Below are 27,160 nucleotides of genomic sequence, written 5' to 3' on the forward strand. Positions count from 1 at the left end.
TAACGCGTTGTCACTGTTTTACTGCGGGAAACATTTGTGGAGCGCACGCGTGCAGGGAATCTGCGGTGAAGGGTATAGGGGAGGAGACACGTGATGGCTCTCGCCTGCTGCGGGCGGCTGCTGAGGAGTGCGGCGTCCGGGGGAGGTGTGCGGGCTCCTGCTGCAGGTGAGGGGCCCCGGGGGGCCCGGTGACTGAGGTCATCAGGCCCCTCAGCTGGTGACGCAAGGGATATCTGTCTGGGTTTCAGGTTGTAATGTATTATTGCAGGCTCGTGACTTGTGGTGTCAAACTGCAACTCCCAGCATGCTTTGATTATTGTTAGCTAAGCATGTTGGGAGTTGTAGTGTAATGCAGCCTCGGGTTGTCAGAGTTGTCACTCGGGAGTTCATTGCTGTTCACAGCTTCTGCAGCCGATATAACAATGTAATGTAGAGATCACCCAGCTTTCCCGGAAACTGATGTCTGTCTAGATTATTCCGTCACCGCTACCTGCATTCCCCATGTAATCACTATTCTGGAGCCTCTAGTCGTATGACTCTATGATGTGCTATCCCTCTATTATTCCTGCTAGTTCTGAATGAATTACTAGTAGTTTGCGGTGAAGGTCCAGCTGGGTGTTACCAGTTGGGGGGGGGTGTCCCTGTACAGTCTGACCCTGGTAGCACTGATTGGATAATGTCAGACTGTGCAGGGACAGGACTCATCTCAGGTTAATTTGCATATGTATCAAATCCGTTTTTTCCCCACAATAAAAGCACACAGAGCTATGGGGAGTGGATATTGCAGATGTGCTAGCGGCCATCTAGTAACCCATGCCCTCAGCTCTATACACACAATCCAGATGACAGGTTCCCTTTAAAGGGATGGTCCTAAGCATGGGTAGACTGCAGAATACAGAGACTTCACTGCGCACAGGTGTTACCAGGCTGCCAGCGCCTCTTCAGGGGAAATGTGGTTTCTCTTCCATCTCATTGGGGGACACAGGCCTTGACCATGGGTATAGCTGCTGCCGCTAGGAGGCGGACACTAAGCGCACAGTGTAAGCTCCTCCCCTTCAGCCATATTCTTCCTGCAGGGACCAGGCTCATCAGTTTTTTTTTAGCTTAGTGTCTGTAGGAGGCGTTGCAGGTCTGCTGTTTTTTGTTCTTCTTTTTTTTTGTGTTTTCTTTTTTTCTAGCGGGAGTTTCAGGCAGTCCTAAAAACTGCCTGCACTCCCACCCGGGAGACCAGGGGGGTCCCCCAAGCCAGAGACGGAGGCAGCTGAGCAGAGGGAGAGTGGGCTCTGCCCACTTCCGGGATTTAAATATACCTCATGTCTGTGGAGGCTCCGATCCCGGTTTTGACTCCCAATCATTGACGGGAAAACACTGACGTGTGAATGAGGCTTAACACATGGTGGCGCCACCAGATCACGGGCGGACGACCTCTATAAATTCGCCCTGTCACCTCCTTCTACCCCGCGCTATCAATCCCTTATAACAGTGCACTTACATTATGACGTTTGTATGGAAATGTCTTTTAATTTATATATTTTATTTTTTTTGCTGTTCAAACCCCCCTAAAAAAATAAAATGTACAATACGTGCGTGGTCATTAAAGTTTTTTTGGGGGGATTTTCATATTGATGACCTATCTGCAGGGAGAGTCTGACTCCCGGCACCCCCTTCCCCCATTTTTTTTTTTTGAAGAGGCTGGGTGCTCTCCCTAGACCAGTGATGTGTGCCGCTCGATCCATTTCAAGTGAATGGGACTGAGCTGCAGTACCAAGCACAGCCACTATGCAATGGACGGCGCTGTGCTTGGTGAGCTGCGAGGAGGCCACAGCTTCCTCATACAGCTGCTCGGCGGGGGTACTTCACAGCATAAACGCTCGTGTACACGAATATATATTTTTTTGTGTCCGTTCTGTTGTTTTTGCGGCACCTATGCGGAACCATTAACCTCAATAGGGACGCAAAATACAGAAATGGCTCCGTGTCCGCATGGCCGATCTGCAAAAAATAGAACAAGTCCTCTTATTGTCCGCCTTACGCCAGCGGTCATGTGCGTGAGCCCTAAGGCCTAGTTCACACTTCAGTGATTTCCAAACCTTGATATCATCTGTACTGGGGGATTGCTAGTTCTGTAATTTCCTCTGCTATCATCTGTCCTGTGCTTCTAGCCTTATCCGTGTTGTACACTACGAGGACAGCGGTTATCTCTGCGCACTTCTCTGTCTGGCTCTGGACGGAGTCCTGCCGATAAGGAGTCCTCCGCACACGGCCATGTCCTTATCTCCTGCTATTCTTGGACTGAGAAGAACCCCGGGTGACCTGTCTGCGTCCCAGTCTCTGCTTCCTTATGGAGTAATCCCACCCAGTTATTACCGCGCTGTACAGGGAAGAGCAGCCGCCCCGCTGATGCTGAATAGAGAACTGAGATAGCGGTGTTCTTCCTGGATATCGGTGGGTGGTGGACTGTTGGCGCCGGTTGCATCTGTATAATTTGCAATCATTATGGTGTCCCTGTCTCAGAGATGGGGAATATATGTGGCTATTCCTGCATTCTTAAAGGGGTTCTCTCCCCTTAAGTGGCTAATTGATGTGGGTCCTACCAATGGAAATTGCACCTGTCTCCAGAACATGGATCCCCGACTCGGGTCCCAGGCAGAGAGTGAATGGCGCGGTAGCCACGCATGTGGACGACTCTCTCCATTGACTTCTATGGGAGCCGCAGAGCACATCCAAGGACACTGTTTTGGCAAGTTTGCATAGAAGTGACTAGAGAGCGCCCCGCACCTGCACCACCACTTCTCCATTCATTCTTTGCCCAGATGTGACAGCCAACGGCAGGGGGCAAGGGACCCCCGCTCTAGTGATGGGTGTGGAACCTGCATCCGTTTATAGCCTACCCTGTGAATATACCATAAATGTGTAAAATGGGGATTCCCCTTTAAAGGGCATCTGTCAGCAGTTTTGTACCTATGACACTGGCTGATCTGTTACATGTGCACTTGGCAGCTGAAGACATCTGTGTTGGTCTCATGTTCATATGTGTCCGCATTGCTGAGAAAAATAATGTTTTAATATATGCAAATGAGCCTCTAGGAGCAACAGGGGCGTTACCGTTACACCTAGAGGCTCTGCTCTCTCTGCAACTGCCGCACCTTCTGCAGTTTGACAGGACCAGGCAGTGAAAACGTCATCACCTCTGGTCCTGTCAATCACAGTGCAGAGGGTGTGGCAGCTGCAGAGAACAGAGCCTCTAGGTGTAATGGTAACGCCCCCGTTGCTCCTAGAGGCTCATTTGCATATAATAAATCATCATTTTACTCAGCAGTGCGGGCACATTTTCTGAGCTAGATAAAGGGGTTGTCTGCTATTAGAAAAACCTGGCTGCTTTCTTCCAAAAACAGCACCACCTCTGTCTATAGGTTGTGTGCAGTATTGCAGCTCTGCGCCGTGGACACCAGTGCAGCTGAGCTGCAATACCATACGCAACCCACGGACAGGGGTGTTGCTGTATTTGGAAGAAACCTTCTTTTTTTTTTTTTTTTTTTTTTTTTTTTTGGACAACCCCTTTAAGTAATTGTTTTCTTTATTCAGTCTTCCAGTCTCGGTGCTTCTGGATTATCAGGCAGATTACCGGACTATTGGTTGGCAGATATGGCTTTCCTTCATGTCTCTCTATGGCTTCTTATCTTCTGTCTTCTCCATTTCAGCCTTGTTGCTCCGGCCGCCCCTCCGGTGTCAGAGTTCACAGAGTTCAGCTCTGCAGCCGAGGTAAGCGTCATTTCTTCCTCTTTCAGGGATTTACTTGGACTGAGCCGTATCCGCTGCCGGGGGGGGGGGGGGGGGGGGATTATAGTGCGGGCATAGTGACACTTGGAGGAGGATTCTCATCATTGCTGGTCTCATGAAGCTTTAAAGGGGTTGGCCCATCTCACACACTGGTGGGATATCGCTAGGATAAGCGACCAATGTCAGATTGTTGCGAGTATCCCCTCTGAGACCCGCACCTATCTCTAGAACGGGGTCCCCAAAGTGATCAATGGTGCATCGCACAAATAAGGCCACCCCCATTTCTGCAGGAGTGCCGAAAATAGCCAGGCACCAGCCCGCTAATTCCCATAGAAGTGAATGGAGAGCATTCAGCTGCACAGTGTTTTCTGGGTCAATGCCGCTTGTATATGAAGGAAGCCTTAAAGGGGTATTGGCATCTGAGACAATGGGGGCATATCGCTAGGTGCAGGCTCCATCCCTGGGACTTGCACCTATATCAAGAAAGGAGCGGGGAAGGTGGTGGCTGGAGACCGCAGCAGTGAATAGGAGCGCATGACCGGCCGCCACTCCCATTCACTTCTATGGAGCCGATCCAGCGCTCGGCTGTTTTCGGCAACCCCATAGAAATGAAAGGAGGTCGGCTGCGAATGCACAGTGCCCCCTCCACCACATACAAGTGCTTATAGAGAAAAGTCAAGATTAGGGCGAGCACTCAACACTTGGACCAATAGAATAAGGATAAAACGTTTATTAAATCACAATTTTGGACACGTGTACATTTCAATAAAATGAAGGGATAAAATACATAATAACAAATACCGCATGTAGGGATAAAAGAATCGTGACGGTCGCTTGTCAGGAAACTTGATGAGTGCTGTATAAAATCTAACACTTGTAATAGAGCAACTGATAGTGGTCAGCCAGATCAATTGAATGCAGCCATGGGCATATGTCCCATGCGCAGATGGATTAGTCAATCACTAGTGCTGGCTTATGTACGCGGCTCCAGTAATAGTGACGTAATGGAGCGGCTAAATCCCACAATTGCTCCTAATGTGTGAACACAAGTAACAATGTCCTTCAATAACGGTAGTAGGTAATGCTGGCTTGTGTATGAGGCTCCAGTAGTAGTGACGCAGTGGAGCAGCTGAATCCAGCAATCGCTACTAATGTATGGACACAAGTATCAATGTCCTTCAATAGCGATAATTCAGTATAATAGCCGTACACATTCAATAGTATGCTTGGTCGCATACAAACTGCAGCGATAATGTTCCTACCTTCCTCTTTAATCAATAGCGAGGACGTCTCTATGGACGTGTGCGGTGGATAAGCTGCAGGTGGATCGTCCCGGCGTCTGGATGGTGACTGCTAAAGTTCGCTGTCTCCAGATCTCGCGGGATTACGGAAGCAGTGAGTATCCTGGACGGCCCAAAGCGCTGTTTAGCAGATTCTGTGCTTGGCGTCCTAGAAATCCATATTCTCCTATTTAGATTATGTTTGCATGGCCATGCATAGAGTGCGGAGGTGCTTCTGTGACAGGTGTGCGGCCCAGACGCGTTTCGGGACCACTGACGAAGGGAAGGAGTTCCCGAAACGCGTCTGGCCCGCACACCGGTCACAGAAGCACCTCCGCACTCTATGCATGGCCATGCAAACATAATCTAAATAGGAGAATATGGATTTCTAGGACGCCAAGCACAGAATCTGCTAAACAGCGCTTTGGGCCGTCCAGGATACTCACTGCTTCCGTAATCCCGCGAGATCTGGAGACAGCGAACTTTAGCAGTCACCATCCAGACGCCGGGACGATCCACCTGCAGCTTATCCACCGCACACGTCCATAGAGACGTCCTCGCTATTGATTAAAGAGGAAGGTAGGAACATTATCGCTGCAGTTTGTATGCGACCAAGCATACTATTGAATGTGTACGGCTATTATACTGAATTATCGCTATTGAAGGACATTGATACTTGTGTCCATACATTAGTAGCGATTGCTGGATTCAGCTGCTCCACTGCGTCACTACTACTGGAGCCTCATACACAAGCCAGCATTACCTACTACCGTTATTGAAGGACATTGTTACTTGTGTTCACACATTAGGAGCAATTGTGGGATTTAGCCGCTCCATTACGTCACTATTACTGGAGCCGCGTACATAAGCCAGCACTAGTGATTGACTAATCCATCTGCGCATGGGACATATGCCCATGGCTGCATTCAATTGATCTGGCTGACCACTATCAGTTGCTCTATTACAAGTGTTAGATTTTATAAAGCACTCATCAAGTTTCCTGACAAGCGACCGTCACGATTCTTTTATCCCTACATGCGGTATTTGTTATTATGTATTTTATCCCTTCATTTTATTGAAATGTACACGTGTCCAAAATTGTGATTTAATAAACGTTTTATCCTTATTCTATTGGTCCAAGTGTTGAGTGCTCGCCCTAATCTTGACTTTTCTCTATATACGCTATAAGAGGAGGGGTGTTCCTCTACATTGGGCTAGCAGCACCTTATTCAGAACCCCGCCTGAAGTGAGCCACCATCTTTGAGTTCTTAAACATACAAGTGCTGCTGCTCATCAGCCACATCCCTCCCCTGCTCTGTACTTCATGTCTCCTCATGATCTCCATTCCCACAGAGATTCAGCTGACGATCTTATCATCTGTATTCAGGATCATAATCCCTGACGAGCAGAGAGGAGGCTGAGGCAGCTCTTTACCTCAGTGTTGTGAAGTAACCTGTCCTCCTGTGTGATTAGGACAGGTTTTGTGTGTACTAATAGGACGGCGGCCATTTATTTCTCCTAATGATTGCTCCCTAGAGAAAATGAGCCATTATAAATAATGTCAGGAATCACAACTCTTTTTTTTTTTTCACATCTGGGTTGTGCTGTCCGGTTTTGAGATCTCGCACAGGGTCTTAAAATCGCAGCACAACACTTCAGTTTTGTCCCATTCATTGTCAGTTCACCGGAACGGAGTGCATCAGAATGTATTCCATTCCGGTTTGTTGAGTTCCCATCGCTGCATGCGGCGAGAGATCCACTAGGACTAGGGCTCCGAGGACTTCTCAAATGCTACGATAATGTTTATGATGAGTGAAGTTCTTCTGTTGCCCTGCTGCTCATAGTGGGGTTTCTCCTGCGGATATCTACAAATTATTTTGCTATTGATACCACCACATAATGAAAGATATTTGGGAATCTTTTCTTAAAGGGGTTATCCGAAACTATAAACTGCCCTCCCATATGCCGTGCCCCTCACACAGAATACCTGGCTCCGCGCTCCCTGCGTTGCTCCTAGTCCCCACACCGCAGCTGCTGCTTCTCCCCGTGCGCGGATTAAAACATCCGGTGTTGGGGGGTAGCAGCCAATGGCAGGCGGGGACGGGGACAAGCCTCCCTAGCATCGTGGGTGACGCTTGGGAGGCTCATCCTCGTCCCCACCTGCCATTGGCTGCTCCACCTGACACCGGATGTCATTCGTGCATGGGGAAAACCAGCAGCGGCGGTGTAGGGACTAGAAGCAGCGCAAGGAGCCGGCACCCGGGTAAGTATATTCCGTATGAGGGGCAGTTTTTAATTTCGGATAACCCCTTTTAATTTCTGGAGAACTCCTTTTAAGGCCCCTTTCACATGAGCAAGTTTTCCGCGTGGGTGCAATGCATGACGTGAACGCATAGCACCCGCACTGAATCCTGACCCGTTCATTTTAATGGGGGCTGTGTACATGAGCGTCGTTTTTCACGCATCACTCCTGCGTTGCGTGAAATTCGCAGAAGTGAATGGGGCTGCGTGAGAAATGCATTGCATCTGCAAGCAAGTGCGGATGCGATTTTCACGGAAGGTTGTTAGAGATGTTGTTAGTAATCATTCAGTTTTTTTATCACGTGCGTGCAAAACGCATTAAAACGCATTGCACTCGCGTGGAAAAAAAACTGAACAACGGAACGCAATCACAAACAAAACTCGCTGAACTTGCTTGCAGAATCGTGCGATTTTTCCCGCAACGCATCCGAACCTAATCCGCGACGTTCGTCTGCAAGGGACCTAAGAGTGAAGTTCCTGGGCACTGGCATGAGCAGAACCTCGCAGAATAAAAGTTCATCATCTCGCTACTCCTGATGAGAAAAGCTCCAAAAAAATATGTTTGTCCTGCTCTCGCCAGCACCTATCTAGTGCTGTCAGCAGTTTAGCATGGTCAAAACTTCTGACAGACTCCCTTTAATCTGCAGTAATTATGGAAACAGCTGAGACAATGTGGCCTGTTCACCATGCAGTTTGTACTACACTGTGAGACCACCACAAGGTGAGGGTTCCGTAGGTGAAGCCATAAATGTCGTCTGTGATATCGGCTATGGACCAGTAATATGTTTTTTATGCTCTTGTGCGATATTTGTGCTAATGAATGTGGTGATTTTCAGCTATGTCCCAAAGACGTCTCTATCTGAACCACCTTGGCCCAAGATCAAACTTCCAGATCCCGTTGAAGAAGCAGAGGAGCACAGCGGTGAGCTCAAGGGGCATTCTTAGATATCGCCACGTTTCTGACTCTGCTAGGTCCTAAATCTTCTGCCGAGTCGTCTCGGAATATTCTATATAGGGATTGGAGCTCCGTTTTTCTGATAGAGATACGCACTGAGAACGTTATTGGCGGTGGCTGTGTGATGGACGGCATTTGGACCTCTGCATCATAAAAAACATTTATAAAGATATATTATGAATTTAATCTGGACCAAATGAAATGAAAATGCACAAATATGTCTGATAGAAATAAAGTTGCAGGTGGAGGATACGGGTTTTGAATGTGTTGTTTGTCAGGGTCTTCATGTGGGAGAGCGGCTGTCACCTGTAACTTTTCTGACTAGCAAAGTAGTCGTTTTGCAAGCTTAAAGGGGTCATCCAAAAACTATTATATCCCACCTAATGCCCGGGCCCCTCATATAGGTTATACTTACCCCTATCCCTGGCACCCGGGTCACTCTTGATGCCCGCGTGGCTGCCGCTGCTTCTCCTGGGTGATGCTAGGGAAGCTCGTCCCCGCCACGGCCTGCTATTGGCTGCCCAACCACAACCCCCTGTCGCTGGATGTTTTGATCCGTGTGACGGGGAGTGGGGTAAGTATAACCTATATGGGGGGGCACTATAGGGGTTGATAACCCCCTTTAAAGGCTATGTACACCTTGGGGGGGGGGGGGGGTTTATGATTGCATTTTACTTATTTTGGGCTAAAAAAAATTTTTTTTTTTAAATCCGTCTTGTACTAGAAATGTTCAGCCATATCTGAGATACAAGGGTTAAAAATCTATCTGTTTGCAAGCTGTTTTTGTTTAGAATCCTGTGATTTGATGCAGGATTTTGGTTGCTCTCTCTGTTTTTTGGCTTAAATAAGTGTTTACTAGGTCAGATGATCAGAGATTTGAGCTACACATGATGGCTCTTATCTCTGATCTCCTGACCTAGCTATAATGAGATGTTTATGAGGTCAGGAGATCAGATGCAAAAACGTTGATTTTTAACCTTTATCTCAAACGGCTAAACATTGTTAATAAAGACTAATTAAAAAACATTATTTTTAGCCCAAAATGAGTAAAATGCAGTCATAAAAAATTACCCTGAAGGTGTCCATAGCCTTCAGTTTTTTTTTATATATACATATTTAGCCTATAGTCTTTAGGATATAAAAATTACAGCTGTTAATCTGGACTGAAAATCCACACCAATAAACAGAGAGCAACCAAAATCCTGCATCAAATAAATCAAAGCCAAATCCTGCATCAAGGTACATGTCATCTTATTACCAGTGACTGTATTTGTGAGTTATAACCTCCCTTCTGACCCTCAGCTGTGTCATGTGACCAGCACTCTGATCTCCAACTGACACAGGACAGGAAGTCATTTGCTTCTCTATTCATTCCTATGAGACTGACATTGAGGCTCCCATAGGAAACCATGGAGAAACTGACTTCCTGTCCACACATAAGATGCTGTGTTATTTGAAAAGTCAGAGTGCTGGTCACATGACACAGCTGAGGATCAGAAGGGAGGTTATAACACACAAATAAAGTCACTGGTAAGTACAATTACCTTCACTACAGATTACATCATGTACCTTTTTGCGGGAGTGCCTCTTTTAAGTACTAGCATTGGGAAGCATGCCCTGTTCCTATGACTGGGTCCCTTTAACCCCTTAAGGACACATGACGTACCGGTACGTCATGGGTTTAAAACGCGATTGCGGCGGGGGTTAATCGGAACAGGATGCCTGCTGAGATCATTCAGCGGGCATCCTGTCACAACGCCGGGGGGGGGGTCATGTGACCCCCCCTGTATCGGCGATCGCAGCAAACCGCAGGTCAATTCAGACCTGCGGTTTGCAGCGCTTTCTGCAGTTTCTGATCCCCGCGGTGATCAGAAACTTTAAAATGCCCAAAATAAAGATTTTTTTTCACCCTTCCCCACCCCTGCACCCCTGAATGATTTTATGCCGGCGGGTGGTGCAGGGGGGGGGGGTTTGCGGGAGGCGGGCGCCTCCTCTTGAATATTCATTGGCGTCCAGTGGGTATACCAGAGTGTCAGCACATTGCTGACACTCTGGTATAAACGGCTGACATCTGTGCTGTGATGTCAGCCGTTTAACCCTTTCCATACCACGGTCCGTACGGACCGCTGTATGGAAAAGGTTAACAGTCAGGGAGCTCCCTCCCTCTCCCATCGGGGGGCTGCTGTGCCTTTGCAGCCCCCAGACAGGATGGTGTCACAGAGGGAGGGAGCCCCCCTCTTTACCCTTCCCCGTCTGCTCAGTTGTGGCACACGGGGAAGGTTCCCATGGCAACAGGACTCCTTATCAGGCATGGTGCTGAACAGATCTGTGCTAAAGGCAGAGATCTGTTCAAAGTGTGAGTGAAATACAGTGCAGTACACTATATAGTGTACTGTATTATACAGACATCAGACCCACTGGATCTCCAAGAACCAAGTGGGTCTGGGTCAAAAAAAAGTAAAGATAAAAAAAAACACTTATCACTGAATAAAAAAATAAAATAAAAAATACACTACACATATTAGGTATCGCCGCGTCCGTAACGACCTGATCTATAAAACGGTCATGTTACTTTCTCCGCACGGTGAATGCCATAAAAATAAAAACTATGAGGAAATTGAAATTTTGCCCACCTTACTTCCCAAAAAAGGTAATAAAAGTGATCAAAAAAGACGCATGTACGCCAAAATAGTACCAATCAAACCGTCACCTCATCCCGCAAAAAATGAGCCCCTACATGAAACAATGGCCCAAAAAATAAAAAAAACTATGGGTCTCAGACTATGGAGACACTATAACATGATTTTTTTTTTTGTTTCAAAAATGTTATTATTGTGTAAAACTTACATAAATAAAAAAAAAAGTATACATATTAGGTATCGCCGCGTCCGTATAGACCAGCTCTATAATATCACATGACCTAACCCCTCAGATGAACACCGTAAAAAATAAAAACTGTGCTAAATAAACTATTTTTTGTCACCTTACATCACAAAAAGTGTAATAGCAAGCGATCAAAAAGTCATATGCACCCCAAAATAGCGCCAATCAAACCGTCATCTCATCCCGCAAAAATCATACCCTACTCAAGATAATCGCCCAAAAACTGAAAAAACTATGGCTCTTATACTAGGGAAACACTAAAACATGATTTTTTTTTTGTTTCAAAAATGAAATCATTGTGTAAAACTTACATAAATAAAAGTATACATATTAGGTATCGCCACATCCGTATCGACCGGCTCTAAAAATATCACATGACCTAACCCCCCAGGTGAACACCGTAAAAAAATAAAAGCGGTGTAAAAAAAAAGCCATTTTTTGTCATCTTACGTCACAAAAAGTGTAATAGCAAGCGATCAAAAAGTCATATGCACCCCAAAATAGTCAATAGCCAATCAAACCGTCATCTCATCCCACAAAAAATTAGACCCTACCTAAGATAATCGCCCAAAAACTGAAAAAACGATGGCTCTCAGACTATGGAGAACTAAAACATGATTTTTTTTGTTTCAAAAATAAAATTGTGTAAAACTTACATAAATAAAAAAATTGTATACATATTAGGTATCGCCGCGTCCGTGACAACCTGCTCTATAAAAATACCACATGATCTAACCTGTCAGATGAATTTTGTAAATAACAAAAAAAAAAGTGCCAAAAAAGCTATTTCTTGTTACTTCTCCTCACAAAAAGTGTAATATAGACCAAAAATTATATGTACCCTAAACTAGTACCAACAAAACTTCCACCCTATCCCGTAGTTTCTAAAATGGGGTCACTTTTTTGGAGTTTCTACTCTAGGGGTGCATCAGGGGGGCTTCAAATGGGACATGGTGTCCAAAAAAAACAGTCTAGCAAAATCTGCTTTCCAAAAACCGTATGGCATTCCTTTCCTTCTGCGCCCTGCCGTGTGCCCGTACAGCAGTTTACGACCACATATGGGGTGTTTCTGTAAACTACAGAATCAGGGCCATAAATAATGAGTTTTGTTTGGCTGATAACCCTTGCTTTGTAACTGAAAAAAAAAAATATTAAAATGGAAAATCTTCCAAAAAAGTGAAATTTTGAAATTGTATCTCTATTTTCCATTAATTCATGTGGAACACCTAAAGGGTTAACAACGTTTGTAAAATCAGTTTTGAATACCTTGAGGGGGCTAGTTTCTAGAATGGGGTCATTTTTGGGTGGTTTCTATCATGTAAGCCTCGCAAAGTTACTTCAAACCTGAACTGGTCCTTAAAAAGTTGGTTTTTGAAAATTTCAGAGAAATTTCAAGATTTACTTCTAAGCCTTGTAATGTCCCCCAAAAATAAAATGTCATTCCCAAAATGATCCTAACATGAAGAAGACATATGGGAAATGTAAAGTAATAACTATTTTTGTAGGTATTAATATGTATTATAGAAGTAGAGAAATTGAAACTTGGAAATTTGCTAATTTTTCCCAATTTTTGGCAAATTTGGTATTTTTTATAAATAAAAATGAATTTTTTTGACTCCATTTTACCAGTGTCATGAAGTACAATATGTGACGAAAAAACAATCTCAGAATGGCCTGGATAAGTCAAAGCGTTTTAAAGTTATCACCACATAAAGTGACCCTGGTCAGATTTGCAAAAAATGGCCTGGTCCTGAAGGTGAAAATGAGCCCGGTCCTTAAGGGGTTAAATCAAACTGACCTTCTACATAATTACAATGTCTGGTCTATGGCGGCCTGCAATAGGATTTGTATACAGCTCCAAGGCGATGACATTGGAAACGACCGTAGGGCTATAGGACGGCGACCTTGTTGATCCCCACCATGTTAGTATTTAGAGAGGCCGTTAACTAGACGGCTTTACGTCATTCTCCCGCTCCACTGACCGCGCCGCTGTTTATGCCGCTGGAAAGGTCGATGAAGGTTTTAAAGCTCGTCATCTCGGCGACAGTGTGTCCCCTCTAATTAATATTTGTTGTTCCTGTCTTTTTTTATTTAACCATACTTCTCATTCTTTCAGAGCTCGTTACTAAAGTAAACGGCCTCATCGCCACGGGACAGTTTGGGCGGCTCTTTGCTGTCATCCACTTTGCAAGTAAACAATGGAAAGTAACGAACGAGGACCTTGTTCTAATTAACTACTCTGTGGACGCGCAGTGTGGAGAGAGGATTCGGCTGGAAAAAGTGTGTGTTTTCAGATACATATGGTAGCGCCATACCTACAGACATATGTATAATAAAATGTGACTGCTGTTAAAGGGGCTTTTCGTGATTCACATATTGATGAACTATCCGCAGGATCATTGGGGGGGGGGGGGGGGGTCTGACACCCAGCACCTTCCGCCCGCCAGCTGTTTGAAAAGTCTGCAACACCCTCGTGACGTCCTAGGTCAGTGATGTCATGTTCATTGGTCACATGACAGACCCATTCAAGTGAACAGAGCTTAGCCCCGCCCAGGCCATTGATACTAGTCGTGACGTCACTGGGCCTGCGGTAAACAGCGAGAAGGCCGCGGCGCTACTGCCAGCGCCGCTGCCTTCTCAAACAGCTGATCGGCAGGGGTCCCGGGTGTCGGACCCCCGCCGATCAGATGCTGATGATCTATCCAGAGGAGGATAGGTCATCAGTAAAAAAAAAAACTTCAGAACCCCTTTAACCCTTAGGCCCTTTAAACATGTCACCTGCTCGCATGTGCAGCGGGCGCCATAGCTGATGGGTCTCTGCTGTTTCAAACAGGAATGATGGGTCTCGCTGTGCTGCCATATTAAATGGTGGCATTCGAAAGTACAACTTGTCCCGCAAAAAACAAGCCATCATACAGCTATGGGTTGAAACCGGGCTAGGATCACCTGCCCAATGTATAGCATGCGATCCCAGAAGTGCCCGCAACGGAATTAGACCCGGAGCACAGCTCTTGCCCAGTAAGGGAATATACATCAGCATAAGTCACTTCTTATACATCTGGGTACTGTGGGCTTGTTGAGATAAAAAAATAACCTCTTTAATGAGGTTGGTTGAACCATTGCCTGTGAATACGAGTGCTGCCGGATTTCTCTATTTTATAAATTTGCCGTCTGATGAACCAGGACGCTATTGCTTGCCGGGCACCTAGCTCATGATGCACTTATTATGGACCTGCCCTGATACTGTATAAGATAGTTTGCACTTACTATATACATATTGCAGATCAGTCTCATTGGTGGCAACGTGGCCCAGCGTGTCCCTGCCAATGGGCACATCTCAAAATGAATCAAAAGCTGGACTGGCACTGTGCCTATACTGAGAATTGGAAAAGCAGCTTGGCAGAAATTAGTTAATGGCATCCTCCATCCCAACCTGCATTAAAAATCCAATTTCTTTAAGTGACTATTATGCTACGGCATAATAACTTTTTAAAGGCTCTGGACACCTTCAGGCAGTTTGTTATGATTGCATTTTACTCATTTTTGGGCTAAAATAATTTTTTCTGTTGGTATTTATTTAACATTTTTCAGCTGTTTTGGAGAGACAGGGGTTAAAAATCAGTCTGTTTGCAGAGTATCACTTCTCGGTTCCATTATACACTGGTTATAGCTAAACGCTTATCAAACTGATAAGAATATGGCTTAAATGAGTGTTTGAGGTCAGGAGCTCAGAGATGAGGCTTCACATGAGACTGATACTCAGCAAAGAGACTATTTATATTTTTTTTAACCCCTCTATCTCAACAATGGCTGAAATCTTTGAATAAAGACCAATTGAAAATATTATTATTAGCCCAAAATGAGTGACATTCGATCGTACAAAAAATAGCCCTGAAGTTGTACATAGCCTTTAGTAGTAAACTAAAAGTGTTGGACTTTTTCGCTTCCCTGCGAAGTTAATTGTCTCATTAGATTATGTAAATCTTATTACTGCTGATCCATCATCATCAGTTTGAATCTTTAGTCTATTTCTGCTTCTTCTCTAGGTTTTGATGGTTGGCAGTCATAATTTTACATTGGTTGGAAAGCCTCTCCTTGGGTAAGTCGTTCTTTCTATGTGTATATGGTTTTCCAATGGCCCCATAGTTTAAGATGTGTAAAGAGGACCTGTCCGCACTCCTGGATGCCTCTTTCAAGTAAATGTGTGCATTCCCCCAGAAATAATAGTTCTGGAGCACTTTGTACATTGTGCTGTTCCTCTGTTATTCCTTCTGGAACTGTGTAAATAAATTGACAACCAAGCGTCGCCCTTTCCCCTTGCCAATTGGGTATGTCTCTTTACAGCCTGACACCGTTCGCTCTGACTGGACATGACCGCCGTGCATAAGGTCACATCCCGTTGACAAGGGGGATAGCAACACCCCAGTTTGTGTGTACTTCATTTCCAGGAGGGGGTAGCAGAGGAGCTATATAAAAATGGATGGACAAAATCTTCTTTCGCACTAAATCGTCTGAAGAATTTCTGATTTCTTAAAAGGGTATTCCCATCACAGAAAATGGAGGCATATCGCTAGGATATGCCCCCCATTTTCTGAGAGGTGCGACTTCCTCCCCTGGGAGCCACACCTACGCCGAGAACAGAGAGGGTAGAGTAATGGCTGGAGGACCCCGGGTTTCCTGGGGTCCGTCCACCACCAAGGGCTCTCTCCATACAAGTGTATGGAAGTGTACCGTGCGGCCACCGCTCCCATTCATTTCTATGGGGCCAACGCAAATAGCCAAGCCAGTGCTCGGCTATTTTCGCGGCCCCGTAGAAATGATTGGAGGGCAGCTGCACATGCGCCGTGCGCCCTCCGCCACATTCCCCGCTTCGTTTTCAGTGTAGGAGACCCGCACCTCTCAGACAATGGGGGCATATCCTAGCGATATACTCCCATTGTCTCTGATGGGAATACCCCTTTTAAGTTACTTTATGAATAGGCGCTAACAGCTCCGTCCTGAGCTCGGGCTTTAGAGTTGACAGTGTTTTTGTGACTCTCCTGCAGGAAGGATTTGGTTCGAGTTGAAGCAACAGTGATTGAAAAAACAGAGACGTATCCAAAGATTAACATGAAGTTCTGGAGACGACACCGGCACCAGAAGATGAAAAGTAAGTTGTATATGATCTAAGGAGCTCGCCGTGCGCTTTATGGCAGCTGCAAATAATTGGGAGTCCATTTACAGAGAATTGTGATAGATTATTAGTGTCCGGGAGGTGGTGGAGTACGACCTCAGATACCCGGGGAGATGCATACAGGGCCTTATCTGTGTGTATAGTAATGCCCCACTACACTGCCCGATACTCCGGCAGGACAACTGCTGAAGGATGATAACTGCATCCATAATTTCTTCTTTGCACCAGCCTATTACACAGTGAATGTGAGAGGAGCAACTACTACTGCAGCCATTCCTCCTCCCTCATTTAGTTCTCCTGATTATCGGCAGCACATTCCTGACTACACAGAGACGTGCTGCCGATAATCCAGAATCTTTCATCCTGATGAAGGATGCCACTATCAGTTGATTGGCTGCACTACTGTACGGTAAGTGTCCCTATGCTCGTTCCCAATAATTGGCCCAAAAATTATTGGTCTAATAGCCTCCAGTAGTACAGTAGAGCTGTCATTAAAGGGATTGTCCAAGTTCAACTTAGGCTACTTTCACGCTGGCGTTTTGGTTTCCGTTTGTGAGATCCGTTCAGGGCTCTCACAAGCGGTCCAAGACGGATCAGTTTTGCCCTAATGCATTCTGAATGGAAAAGGATCCGCACAGAACGCATTAGTTTGCCTCCATTCCGCTCTGGAGGCTGACACCAAAATGCTGCTTGCAGCGTTTTGGTGTCCGCCTGACGATGCAGAGGCAAACGGATCCGCCCTGACACACAATGTAAGTCAATGGGGACGGATCCGTTTTCACTGACACAATATGGCACAATAGAAAACGGATCCGCCCCCCCATTGACTTTTAATGGTGTTAAAGACGGATCTGTTTTGGCTATGTTACAGATAATACAAACTGATCCGTTCTGAATCCATGACAGATCCGCACCAAACGCGAGTGTGAAAGTAGCCTTAAAGGGGTTGTCTCACTTCAGCAAATGGCATTTATGGTGTAGAGAAAGTTACTACAAGGCACTTACTAATGTATTGTGATTGTCCATATTGCCTCCTTTGCTGGCTGGATTCATTTTTCCATCAAATTGGTTGCAACCACCCTGCAGTCCAGCAGCGGTGGTTGTGCTTGCACTTTATAGGAAAAAGAACAAGTACGACCACCGCTGCTGGATTACAGGGTGGTCGTAACCCCTGGAGATGAGCAGTGTATCATGTGATGGAAAAATGAATCCAGCCAGCAAAGGAGACAATATGGACAATCGCAATACATTAGTAAGCGCCTTGTATTAACTTTCTCTACATGATAAATGTCATTCGCGGAAGTGACACGACCCTTTTAACGGGAAACTTGTCATTAGAAAATGACTTATTGGTTAAACCACATTTTTATGTTTAACATATTTTTAATTTTCCACGGCAATATCTATATTTAACCCCTTCAAGACCAAGACCATTTTTGTTTTCTCGCTGGTATCATTGGGGGACACAGGACCGTGGTATAGCTTGCTGCTGCCACTAGGAGGCGACACTAGGCTGAAAAGTGATAACTCCTCCCCTGCAGGCTATACCCCCTCCAGCCTGGAGAGAGCATATCAGTTTTTAGCTTAGTGTCGTAGGAGGCAGACCTCCCTGCTTAGCAGGGTGGCTCTTTTACAATTTTGTTTTTATTTTATTTTATTTTATTTTTAGGTTAAGGGGCACAGATTCGCATGCGTCTCTGTCTCCCTGGGAGGCTGGCCGGTGTTGCCTGTTCCACCGCCCTGCCTACCCCAAGAAGACAAAGCGGAACAGGGCAGCCTCGCTCCCCTGCTTCCCGCCAGCAAGAGGGCCACCTCCTCCCCAGCCCTTCTCTACATGGACCCCTGATGCCTGGTGCCAGCGGTCGTGGGGTGGCCCTGCTGGTACAAGAATAAGGGTGAAGAACACAGATGAAGACAGGTGAGTTTTACTGTCCCTCCCTGTCCCCCTCACATGGCCCCTTCTTGAGGGGGTAACGCATCCTCCACCCGGCTCACCTCAGTAGAAAGGGTTAATCCCATTCACGGCGGCGGCATCTTATTCACCCCTTCCCGATCTACAAACAGGCGCCGTCTGCGCCCTATTCCGGCCCCCCCTCTCTCCGACCGACCGAGTGGGCTTCCCGGCGACCAAGCGACGCATCTACTCGGCGGCTCCTTTTCAGGAGCCCGCCAAGCCGTCCCGGGAGAGCAGGCACAATCCGCCCTCTGAGAAAGGATCCCCTACTCGGCCGGACGCCGCAAAATCCAGGCCCCGGCTTTATTCGGGCCTACCGTTTTATTCCTTTTCGTTTCCCTCCGGCCACGCTATTTACTCCTCCGACGGGCTTACGCGGTCAGTGGACACAGGCGACCGCATTCCGGACATCGATCCAGGGACGCTGTGTGCTGTCTAGCGGTGAGTCCCGGTCGGAACGTCCTCCCTCATTTCAGGCCCCTGATTTACTATAGGTTTATATCTGCAGGCACAATGTGCCTTAATATGGCAGTATACAGCCCTCCCTGATCCCCTCTCCATATCAGGCTAGGTCCTCACCAAAAAAAAAAAAAAAAAAAAGTATGCGCATACAGATCCTGCCCTCCTCAGCCCACAAAATCCAGTGGAGTACATCTGAGGGATCCCAATCCGCCCTCTGAGGCCGTTTGGGTGACTATGCTCCAACTGCGCAAATCCAGTGGAGTACATCTGAGCGATTCCCTTTCCGCCCTCCGGGCCGTTTGGTTGATAATGCTCCAACTGCATAGATCCAGTGGGATACATCTGGAAGATCCCAATCCGCCCTCTGAGGCCGTTTGGTTGATAATGCTCCAACTGCATAGATCCAGTGGGGTACATCTGGAGGATCCCAATCCGCCCTCTGAGGCCGTTTGGTTGATAATGCTCCAACTGCGCAAATCCAGTGGAGTACATCTGAGGGATTCCCATTCCGCCCTCCGGGCCGTTTGGTTGATAATGCTCCGACTACGTAAATCCAGTGGAGTACACCCGAAGGGTCCCCAATCCGCCCTCCGGGCCGTTTGGTTGTTAATGCTCCAACTGCATAAATCCAGTGGGGTACTTCTAGAGGATCCCAATCCGCCCTCTGAGGCCGGTTGGTTAATGGTGCCACAACTGCGCAAATCCAGTTAAGGACAACTGAAACTTCCCATCCACCCTCCGGGGGCGTCTGTTTGAGTTTCTCCTCCTGCGTAACTCGGCGGAGGACCTCTGGAAGTTCCCAATCCACCCTCATGGGTCGTTTGGTTAATAGAGCACCGTCCGCGCAATCGGTAAGCAGACCTTTAGTTCCATTCCACCTCCGGGGTAGTTTGGTTCTTATATCAACACCGCCACAGCCTGCAACAGCCATGGGCTAGAGGCTGAGAGGTGGAACTGCGCACGAGCGAGCCGAAGCAGGACAGTTATTCGGACTCTGACATGAATCCGGATTATTTTTCTAGATTACGTCCGTGCTAACCGGTTCTGGTGTATGCATTAACCCCTTCCTTAGGCACTATTTGCACTTCTACTGGATACAGTGCTTAATTTGGGTTTTAACCCCTTCCTGAGGTGGCCTGACCTCACTAGCATTGGCCTCAATGCCAGCCATAGGTGCCCCTCGTTCTGTGAGTGGCGGAATTGAAGTTCCACTGGGCTCAGTATCGTCAGCATACATTAACCTTTTGTATAGGTGACATTATGGCATTCTCAATGCTGTCGCAGTGTTTACGTACGCATTACACCCTTTCTGGGGTGGGATGATGGCACTTCCCACAGAGTACAGAACTCGTCATATGCAAGTGCCTGCTAGGTGCGTTACCCCCTTCGATGGGTGATGTATTTGCTCTACCTCGGGTTACAGTACTTACTGGATAGGTTACTCCCGATCATAGGTAAAGCGTTTGCACTGCCACTGAGCACAGTGCTTGCCGTAGGTTTTTCCCCCTCCATTGAGTGGGTACTTACACTTCCGTAGATTGCGGTTCTGACTATCACGCTACCCCCTTCCCTAACCGGGGGTTTGCGCTTCCGTTGATTGCTATTCCATCTCCCATTTGCCATCACATACTTCCTATGGCATTACCCTCTACAAACGATCCAGTAACGGGGGAATCACTATGCATCTTTGCATGCTGTATTTCAGCTACGCCACGTCTCTAGATGCCTTGGTTTCCTTCACAGGTGGTCCGTGGCAACAGTCGGTACCGCTGGTGCCTGATATTCTCCATCTAGTGGCATATGGATACTGCCACTGGATACTATGGATACTCCCATATTGTATCCCTCTTTTCTTCATGCACTTATTGGAGACACAAGAATGTCGGCCTTTGTGCTCTCAGGGGAGTCACCCAGCCTTATGTGTCCTAGAGACTCCCCATCCCCACGAGCCTCCACCGTTCAAACGGCTTCTCCTTCGCAGGGTAGTCTTCACGCTAGGGATAGATGCTCCTAATCGCTGTAGCGAGACAGCCCCCCTCAGGTAGGGGTTCTACCCTGGTACTAATTCAGCAGTTGCTCCTGTTCAGCGCCCTTGTCAGGTGGAGGGTTTAAGGTTAGCTCTACTAACTGGGCCAGCTTGATACCAGAATTCTACTGGATGTCCTCAGGCCTTCCCCTCATGTCCACGCTGGCGGAGCATGCGGTAGCCCCTACCGCACGAGGGGTGTTTGAGTCACCACTACATGCTGAGGTTCCCTCTGCACAGTTCTTTCGTCAGGCAACGGACTCCTCTAACACGAGAATCAGTGACCTCTACGGTGTGGCCTACTCCTCGGCTGGAGTATGGCGTGAGCATTACTCTTGGGGCTTCCCTTGTAGGACCTCCCTTCAGGCGGAGTATCGCATCACCACTAGACGCTGTAGAGCTCCAGTCTCACATGGGAATGGGCTTTAGTTCTGGCCTCTTTCTGGTTTACTACCAATAAGGGTCCGTGGCTCTGACAACTGTTGTCCTTCTGCCACATCCAATCCATATCCATATGTTTGAGAAAGGCTCTTGATGTGAGCCGAAATGCGTCACAGAGTATTGTATGTGACCAATAAAGACATCATCTTTTGTTGAAGACTACAGTGAGTGCCGGTCTTTCTTCATTATTATTATTAACTATTGTCCTTCTGTCGTCGGCTCGGGTGTGGCGATGGTGTCGTTACCATGGCTGATCAGCACCTACCTTTTGAGTGCGTTCTACTGGGTAGATCAGTCCCTACGGCACTCGTCAACACTAGAGTGCCGTTCTAAGCGGGACCTGGATTCTAGTAGTCATACCGTAACGCCATTGGTGCTACCTCTCTCCAGATGTCAGTGATATCAACTCAAGCCAATGGTGGTTGTTCTTTCACTGCTCATTCCGGGGGTGGACTGAGAGCCTTCCCAAGATGGGTAGGGCGGGTGTCTGTTACGACGTCCCCCGCTAGTAGGGGTTTCGTCCCTGGTACGGATCACTCGTTTCCTTTCCGGTCTCCCCTCGTGGTGGATAACTGATCTCCTTATCCTCCTGTCTAGCTGACCAGTAGCCATGGGTTGTAGACTCTGGAAGCCCATCTCTATTTTGTTCACGGGCCCAGGGTTTCTCGGGTATGGCGAAGGCGTTGGACGTCGTAGTCGAACTTCACCCAGCAAGAGTATTTCTCTCATCTTTGTTCCACTCATCTGCCCTTCCAGGCAGCGTTGCCGCTTTGTTGAAATATGGTCACTGACGGGGCTTCCCATCACTGACGGTGCTCACATTGGTTTTACTTTACCTTTCCTGTGTGGTATTGATACTTTGGCCTGTAGTGGGGCACGCCTGGCTCAGGCGTTTGTTTTCTTAGTGATTCTCAGGCAGCTTCTCTCACTAGAAATCTCACCACCAGCCTATATGGCTATAAGGGCGTTGGTCTACCAATATTCCGCTCCCTAGGGGGCGTTCTCTGGACCAGAGGTGAATCCTACGGACTTGGCCTTTTAGTTCTGCTTCCACAGCTGCGGCCAGGAGCCAGCTGTTTGGTGGCGTTATTTTTTTTTTTTTTTCTGAGTTGATACGCCTTTCTTGTACGTACTTTTTTCTTTGAGTATGAACACAGGGCAGTGTTCCGTCCAGGATCCTCTTTTTTCGCAGAAGGTGGTCGCCTTTCCACGCCTCACAGACATGGGTTTCTCTTCTTTCTCCCTCGTAGTACACGGACCGAGCTCTCCATCAGCCATGTGATTTGGCCTCTGAGCTTGCTTGTCCTTGTCTAGCGCTTACAGCCCTACAGACTTCTACCAATTCTTATCCTGGGGTCCTTGTCAAGGCTGACGGCCTCCAAAGGATGTTTTCCAGATAGATCCGTTCAACAGTGCTCGGGCATCCCGCCCTCGGGTAGGCAACGCCCAGCTGAGTCTTGGCCCACCCGACCAGGGTCGGCGCTTCTCGGGTCTATCTCCTTCATGCAGTAGCTTCCAGTGTGGAAGGCAGTATCTTGGTCTTCCGGGCACACGTTCATCAAGTCTTACCGGGTGCCTTCCTAGGCACCGGCGGATACTGTTCCAGGCAGCAAACTCTTGCAGGCGGCTGTAAGTTCCGCATCCTCAAGGGTGTTTTTTTCTCCATGGGCATATGATTTTTTTCCCTCCCCGTGGACTGCTTTAGGACGTCCCACGGTCCTGTGTCCCCCAATGATACCAGCGAGAAAACGAGATTTTTGTGAAACTCACCTGTAAAATCTCTTTCTCGCGGGGTTCATTGGGGGACACAGCTCCCACCCAGTAATTTCTGTTTGCCGTGATTGTTGGCGGTTGTGAAGCCAGTATGGCCCCAGTTCGGGTTTGATCGACTGGCGTTGGTCAGTTGTTGGTTGTTTACCGTATGGTTATTTTCTCCTTCTCCTATTGCTTGGGCACAAACTGATATGCTCTCTCCAGGCTGGAGGGGGTATAGCCTGCAGGGGAGGAGTTATCACTTTTCAGCCTAGTGTCGCCTCCTAGTGGCAGCAGCAAGCTATACCCACGGTCCTGTGTCCCCCAATGAACCCCGCGAGAAAGAGATTTTACAGGTGAGTTTCACAAAAATCTCGTTTTTCCATTTTAGTTTTTTTTTCTTCCTTACATTCCAAGAGCCATAACTTTTTTTTAACTTTCTGCTCACATAGCCATATGAGGGTGTTTTATTACTTTTAAAAAATCCCAAATGTATTTGCATTGCTATAAATTTTTAAGATTTCCATCTAAGGAGCTGTTTGGGGGCTTGTTTTTTTGCAGAGCGTACTGTTTTATTTGGTACCATTTATGTGGTATGTACAACGTTTTGATCACTGTTATTCCATTTTTTTAAAGGGGACAAGGTGACTAAGGCTACTTTCACACTGCCGTTTAGGGGTCCGCCTGTGAGATCCGTTTCAAGGATCTCATAAGCAGCCCCAAACGGATCAGTTTAGCCCCAATGCATTCTGAATGGATGCGGATCCATTCAGAATGCATCAGTTTTGCTCCGTTCCGCCTCCATTCCGCTCTGGAGGCGGACACCAAAAAGCTGCTTGCAGCGTTTTGGTGTCCGCCTGGCGGTGCGGAGCCAAACGGATCCGTCCTGGGTTACAATAGAACTCAATGGGGACGGATCAGTTTACATTGACACAATATTGGTGCAATTGTAAACTGATCCGTCCCCCATTGACTTTCAATGTAAAGTCAGGACGGATCCGTCTGCATACACTTAGACTTAGAATTTTTTTTAACGAAGTGTATGCAGACTGACCCGTACTGAACGGATCCATCTTTTGCATTTATAGGTGCGGATCCATCTGTGCAGATACCAGACGGGTCCGCACCGAACGCATATGTGAAAGTAGCCCAAAAAAATGGTGAATCTTGTGTTTTTTATTTTTTTTTCTGTTACAGAATACACTGCGCATGAAAAATATTTCATAACATAACTGCTGAGGCCACAGGTTGGCTGCAGCAGTGACATCCTGTACACACCATGCAGCCAGTCGCTGGTCTCAATAGTACATGACTGCTGAGGCCAGTGATTGGCTGCAGCGGTGACATGGTGTGTACAGTATATCACTGCTGTACCGGGGATAGCAAACAGCGGTGGGGAGGCCCGAGGTAAGAGAAACATGGTATCGCTTCTTTATACTGTTGCTGCTAGACTTGTAATTAAACTTGGACAACCCCTTTAACTAACCCGCTCATTAATAATACATTAAAAGGAGGATGGGGGGGGGGCGAATTTGAGAGTCCTATAATCTCAGAATCTGTTTGGACATCCCCTTTAAAAGTGTTGTAATCTTGAAGACCAACTCCCAAGGGCACAAGATGAATGGCAGTTTTAGATGTCTTAGATTAGACGTTAGCGTTTCGATCACCTAATTTTTTATTTCTTTTTGTTTTTTTTAGTATCTATCAAACCACAGACCATTCTGAGGATCAATACCATTGAAATTGCTCCGGCGTTATCGTGACTTTATGTATTGTTGTTTTCTACCATAGTTTCAGTTATTAAAGACCACTATGAAAAACACAACCAGCGTCCCCTTGGTTTCCTTAAGAGGATTTTGTATGTATTGTATTACATGCTTGTTCTGAAGCACCGACGAGTAAAACCTTGGCTGTGAAGTCGATCAGTGTAAAATCCTGATTGTTAAGAATGTCGTTTCTGTTATCTGTAGCCTCATAGATTGAGTGCCTTATTTAGTGCTTTTGCTTCGTAACAGTGTCCGAGCATGCCAGGATTTTTTTCTGTTGGATTCATATAGAATTTGCAACAGTATTAAATAGCCTGGATCTGAAATTACAGTAAGGCCCTGTGATTGCCCAAAACAGTACAAAATACATCATGATATGGCGTGTTATAGGGGGTGCAATAGTAGCAGCTGCACACGTGCCCTGGAGCTGGAGGAAGCCTAAAGGTCACTTTGCCATGTAAGTACACTCACAAAATATCGCACCCAGATAGAAATGTCGGATTACTGCTAAACTCGTCATGCAGTTGTGTCAGGCAGATTCGTAAATGATTACAGGTGTGGTCTGACCCTAGGGCTTACCACAAGAGAGCGTAAAAAAGCTCTCAGAGGCTACTTTTGAGTAGTAAATAACAGGCAACTCAATTATCCAGGACTGCACCCATGAGAGATACGGTAGATACGGTATGGTAGATACAAATACTAAAATGTCCGATGGGTATATTTGTTAGCCAGCTTGGGTGGTGGCAACTTGAGAAAAGGATGTGACTATTTTTCATTACTGGTTTCTGATACGTGTTACATATTAATTTTGTATTTTGATTGTAATGTCTAGGAAATCTATTTGTTCTTTACTCACATTTTATTGTGAAGTTTAGATTTCTCTCATTGGTATTCATTTATTTTATAAGTAATTGTAAGTGGTCTTCTGTGTCTTGCCAAATGAAGATGATGTCGTCGCTGTATCTGCGCCAAAGCACCAGACTCTCCCCTGTCTTAGGTTGAATAATATCTTCTTCCCACTGTGCCATAAATAAGTTGGCGTAGCTGGGGGCGAATCTGGTGCCCATGGCTGTTCCCCTTATCTGTGTGTAAAAATCTGATTTTTAGAAAAAGTAGTTGTGTGATAATATATATTTATTTCCATCTAATATGAATTCAATTTGTTCATCTAACATCTGGTCGCTTTTTTTAATCCATTTCGTACGGCTGTAATCCCTTGGGAGGGATCAATAATTGTGTACAATGCGTTGACGTCCATGGTTCCTATTATCCAGTGTTGTTCTAGTATTGTGATGATTTCATGCATATATCAAAGACACGACAGAAATCATCACAATACTAGAACAACTTACAGTAGAACAACACTGGATAATAGCAACCATGGACGTCAACTCATTGTACACAATTATTGATCACTCCCAAGGGATTTCAGCCGTACGAAATAGATTACAAAAAAGCGACCAGATGTTAGACGAACAAATTGAATTAATATTAGATGGAAATTAATATATATTATCACACAACTACTTTTTCTAAGAATCTGATTTTTACATGCAGATAAGGGGAACAGCCATGGGCACCAGATTCTCCCCCAGCTACGCCAACTTATTTATGGCACAAGTGGGAAGAAGATATCATTCAACCTTAGGCGGGGTAGAGTCTGGCGCAGATACATCGACATCATCTTCATTTGGCAAGACCCAGTTACAATTACTTATAAAAGAAATTAATACCAATAATAGAAATCTAAACTTCACAGTAAATGTGAGTAAAGGACAAATAGATTTCCTAGACATTACATACTAATTTTCCATTTTGATTGTAACACGTATCAGAAACCAGTAATGAAAAATAGTCCCATCCTTTTCTCAAGTTGCCACCTCCCAAGATGGCTAACAAATATACCCACCGGATAATTTTGAAGATTAAAACGCAATTGTACAAGTAATGACACATTTGAAAAAGAAGCACAGACAATGAAAGCACAATTTGTGATGAAAGAATACCCAGTAGAACTACAAGATACATCCCTAAATCAAGTTGGGGAAATAGACAGAAGTACATTCTTTACCAAGAAATCAAATAGAGAAGACAAAGAAGATATTCTACGCATCATATTACCGTTCAATAAACAATACAATAAAACGAAAGAAATTATAAATGGACAATGGCATCATATACTACAAGACAAAACAATAGGACCACTACTCACTAAAACCCCTCAATCACCATATACCAAGGCACCTAATCTAGGCCTAAACGTTTCACCAACGTATAAAAGAACTAAAACAGAAATAACACATAACTGGTTGCATCTTAGAGGATTTTTCAGGTGTGGATCCTGTAGCGGGTGCAAGATTACTAAATCCCCCCCCCCCCAAAATAAA

At 46.2% G+C, this 27,160-nt stretch overlaps 1 protein-coding gene across 1 annotated transcript; it reads left to right on the forward strand.

Moving 5' to 3' along the window:
* The first annotated feature begins 20 nt into the window (after positions 1-20).
* On the forward strand, positions 21-24,829 carry MRPL21 (mitochondrial ribosomal protein L21). Its single transcript, XM_040409376.1, has 7 exons — positions 21-166; positions 3,702-3,762; positions 8,198-8,283; positions 13,316-13,479; positions 15,246-15,298; positions 16,245-16,348; positions 24,706-24,829. Exons 1-7 carry the CDS (start codon positions 94-96, stop codon positions 24,768-24,770), a joined length of 606 nt encoding a protein of 201 aa, XP_040265310.1. The 5' UTR covers positions 21-93; the 3' UTR covers positions 24,771-24,829.
* Positions 24,830-27,160: the final 2,331 nt, after the last annotated feature.

The sequence above is a fragment of the Bufo bufo genome, chromosome 10, assembly GCF_905171765.1.
Source record: "Bufo bufo chromosome 10, aBufBuf1.1, whole genome shotgun sequence".
In the NCBI taxonomy this organism is placed as follows: domain Eukaryota; kingdom Metazoa; phylum Chordata; class Amphibia; order Anura; family Bufonidae; genus Bufo; species Bufo bufo.

Bases quoted from the DNA above. Each gene is read 5' to 3' on its own strand.
- MRPL21 (XM_040409376.1), top strand. From the start codon at position 94: ATGGCTCTCGCCTGCTGCGGGCGGCTGCTGAGGAGTGCGGCGTCCGGG. The intron at 15,299-16,244 runs GTAAGTCGTTCT...ACTCTCCTGCAG, and splicing joins GTTGGAAAGCCTCTCCTTGG to GAAGGATTTGGTTCGAGTTG. The intron at 16,349-24,705 runs GTAAGTTGTATA...TGTTTTTTTTAG, and splicing joins CCGGCACCAGAAGATGAAAA to TATCTATCAAACCACAGACC.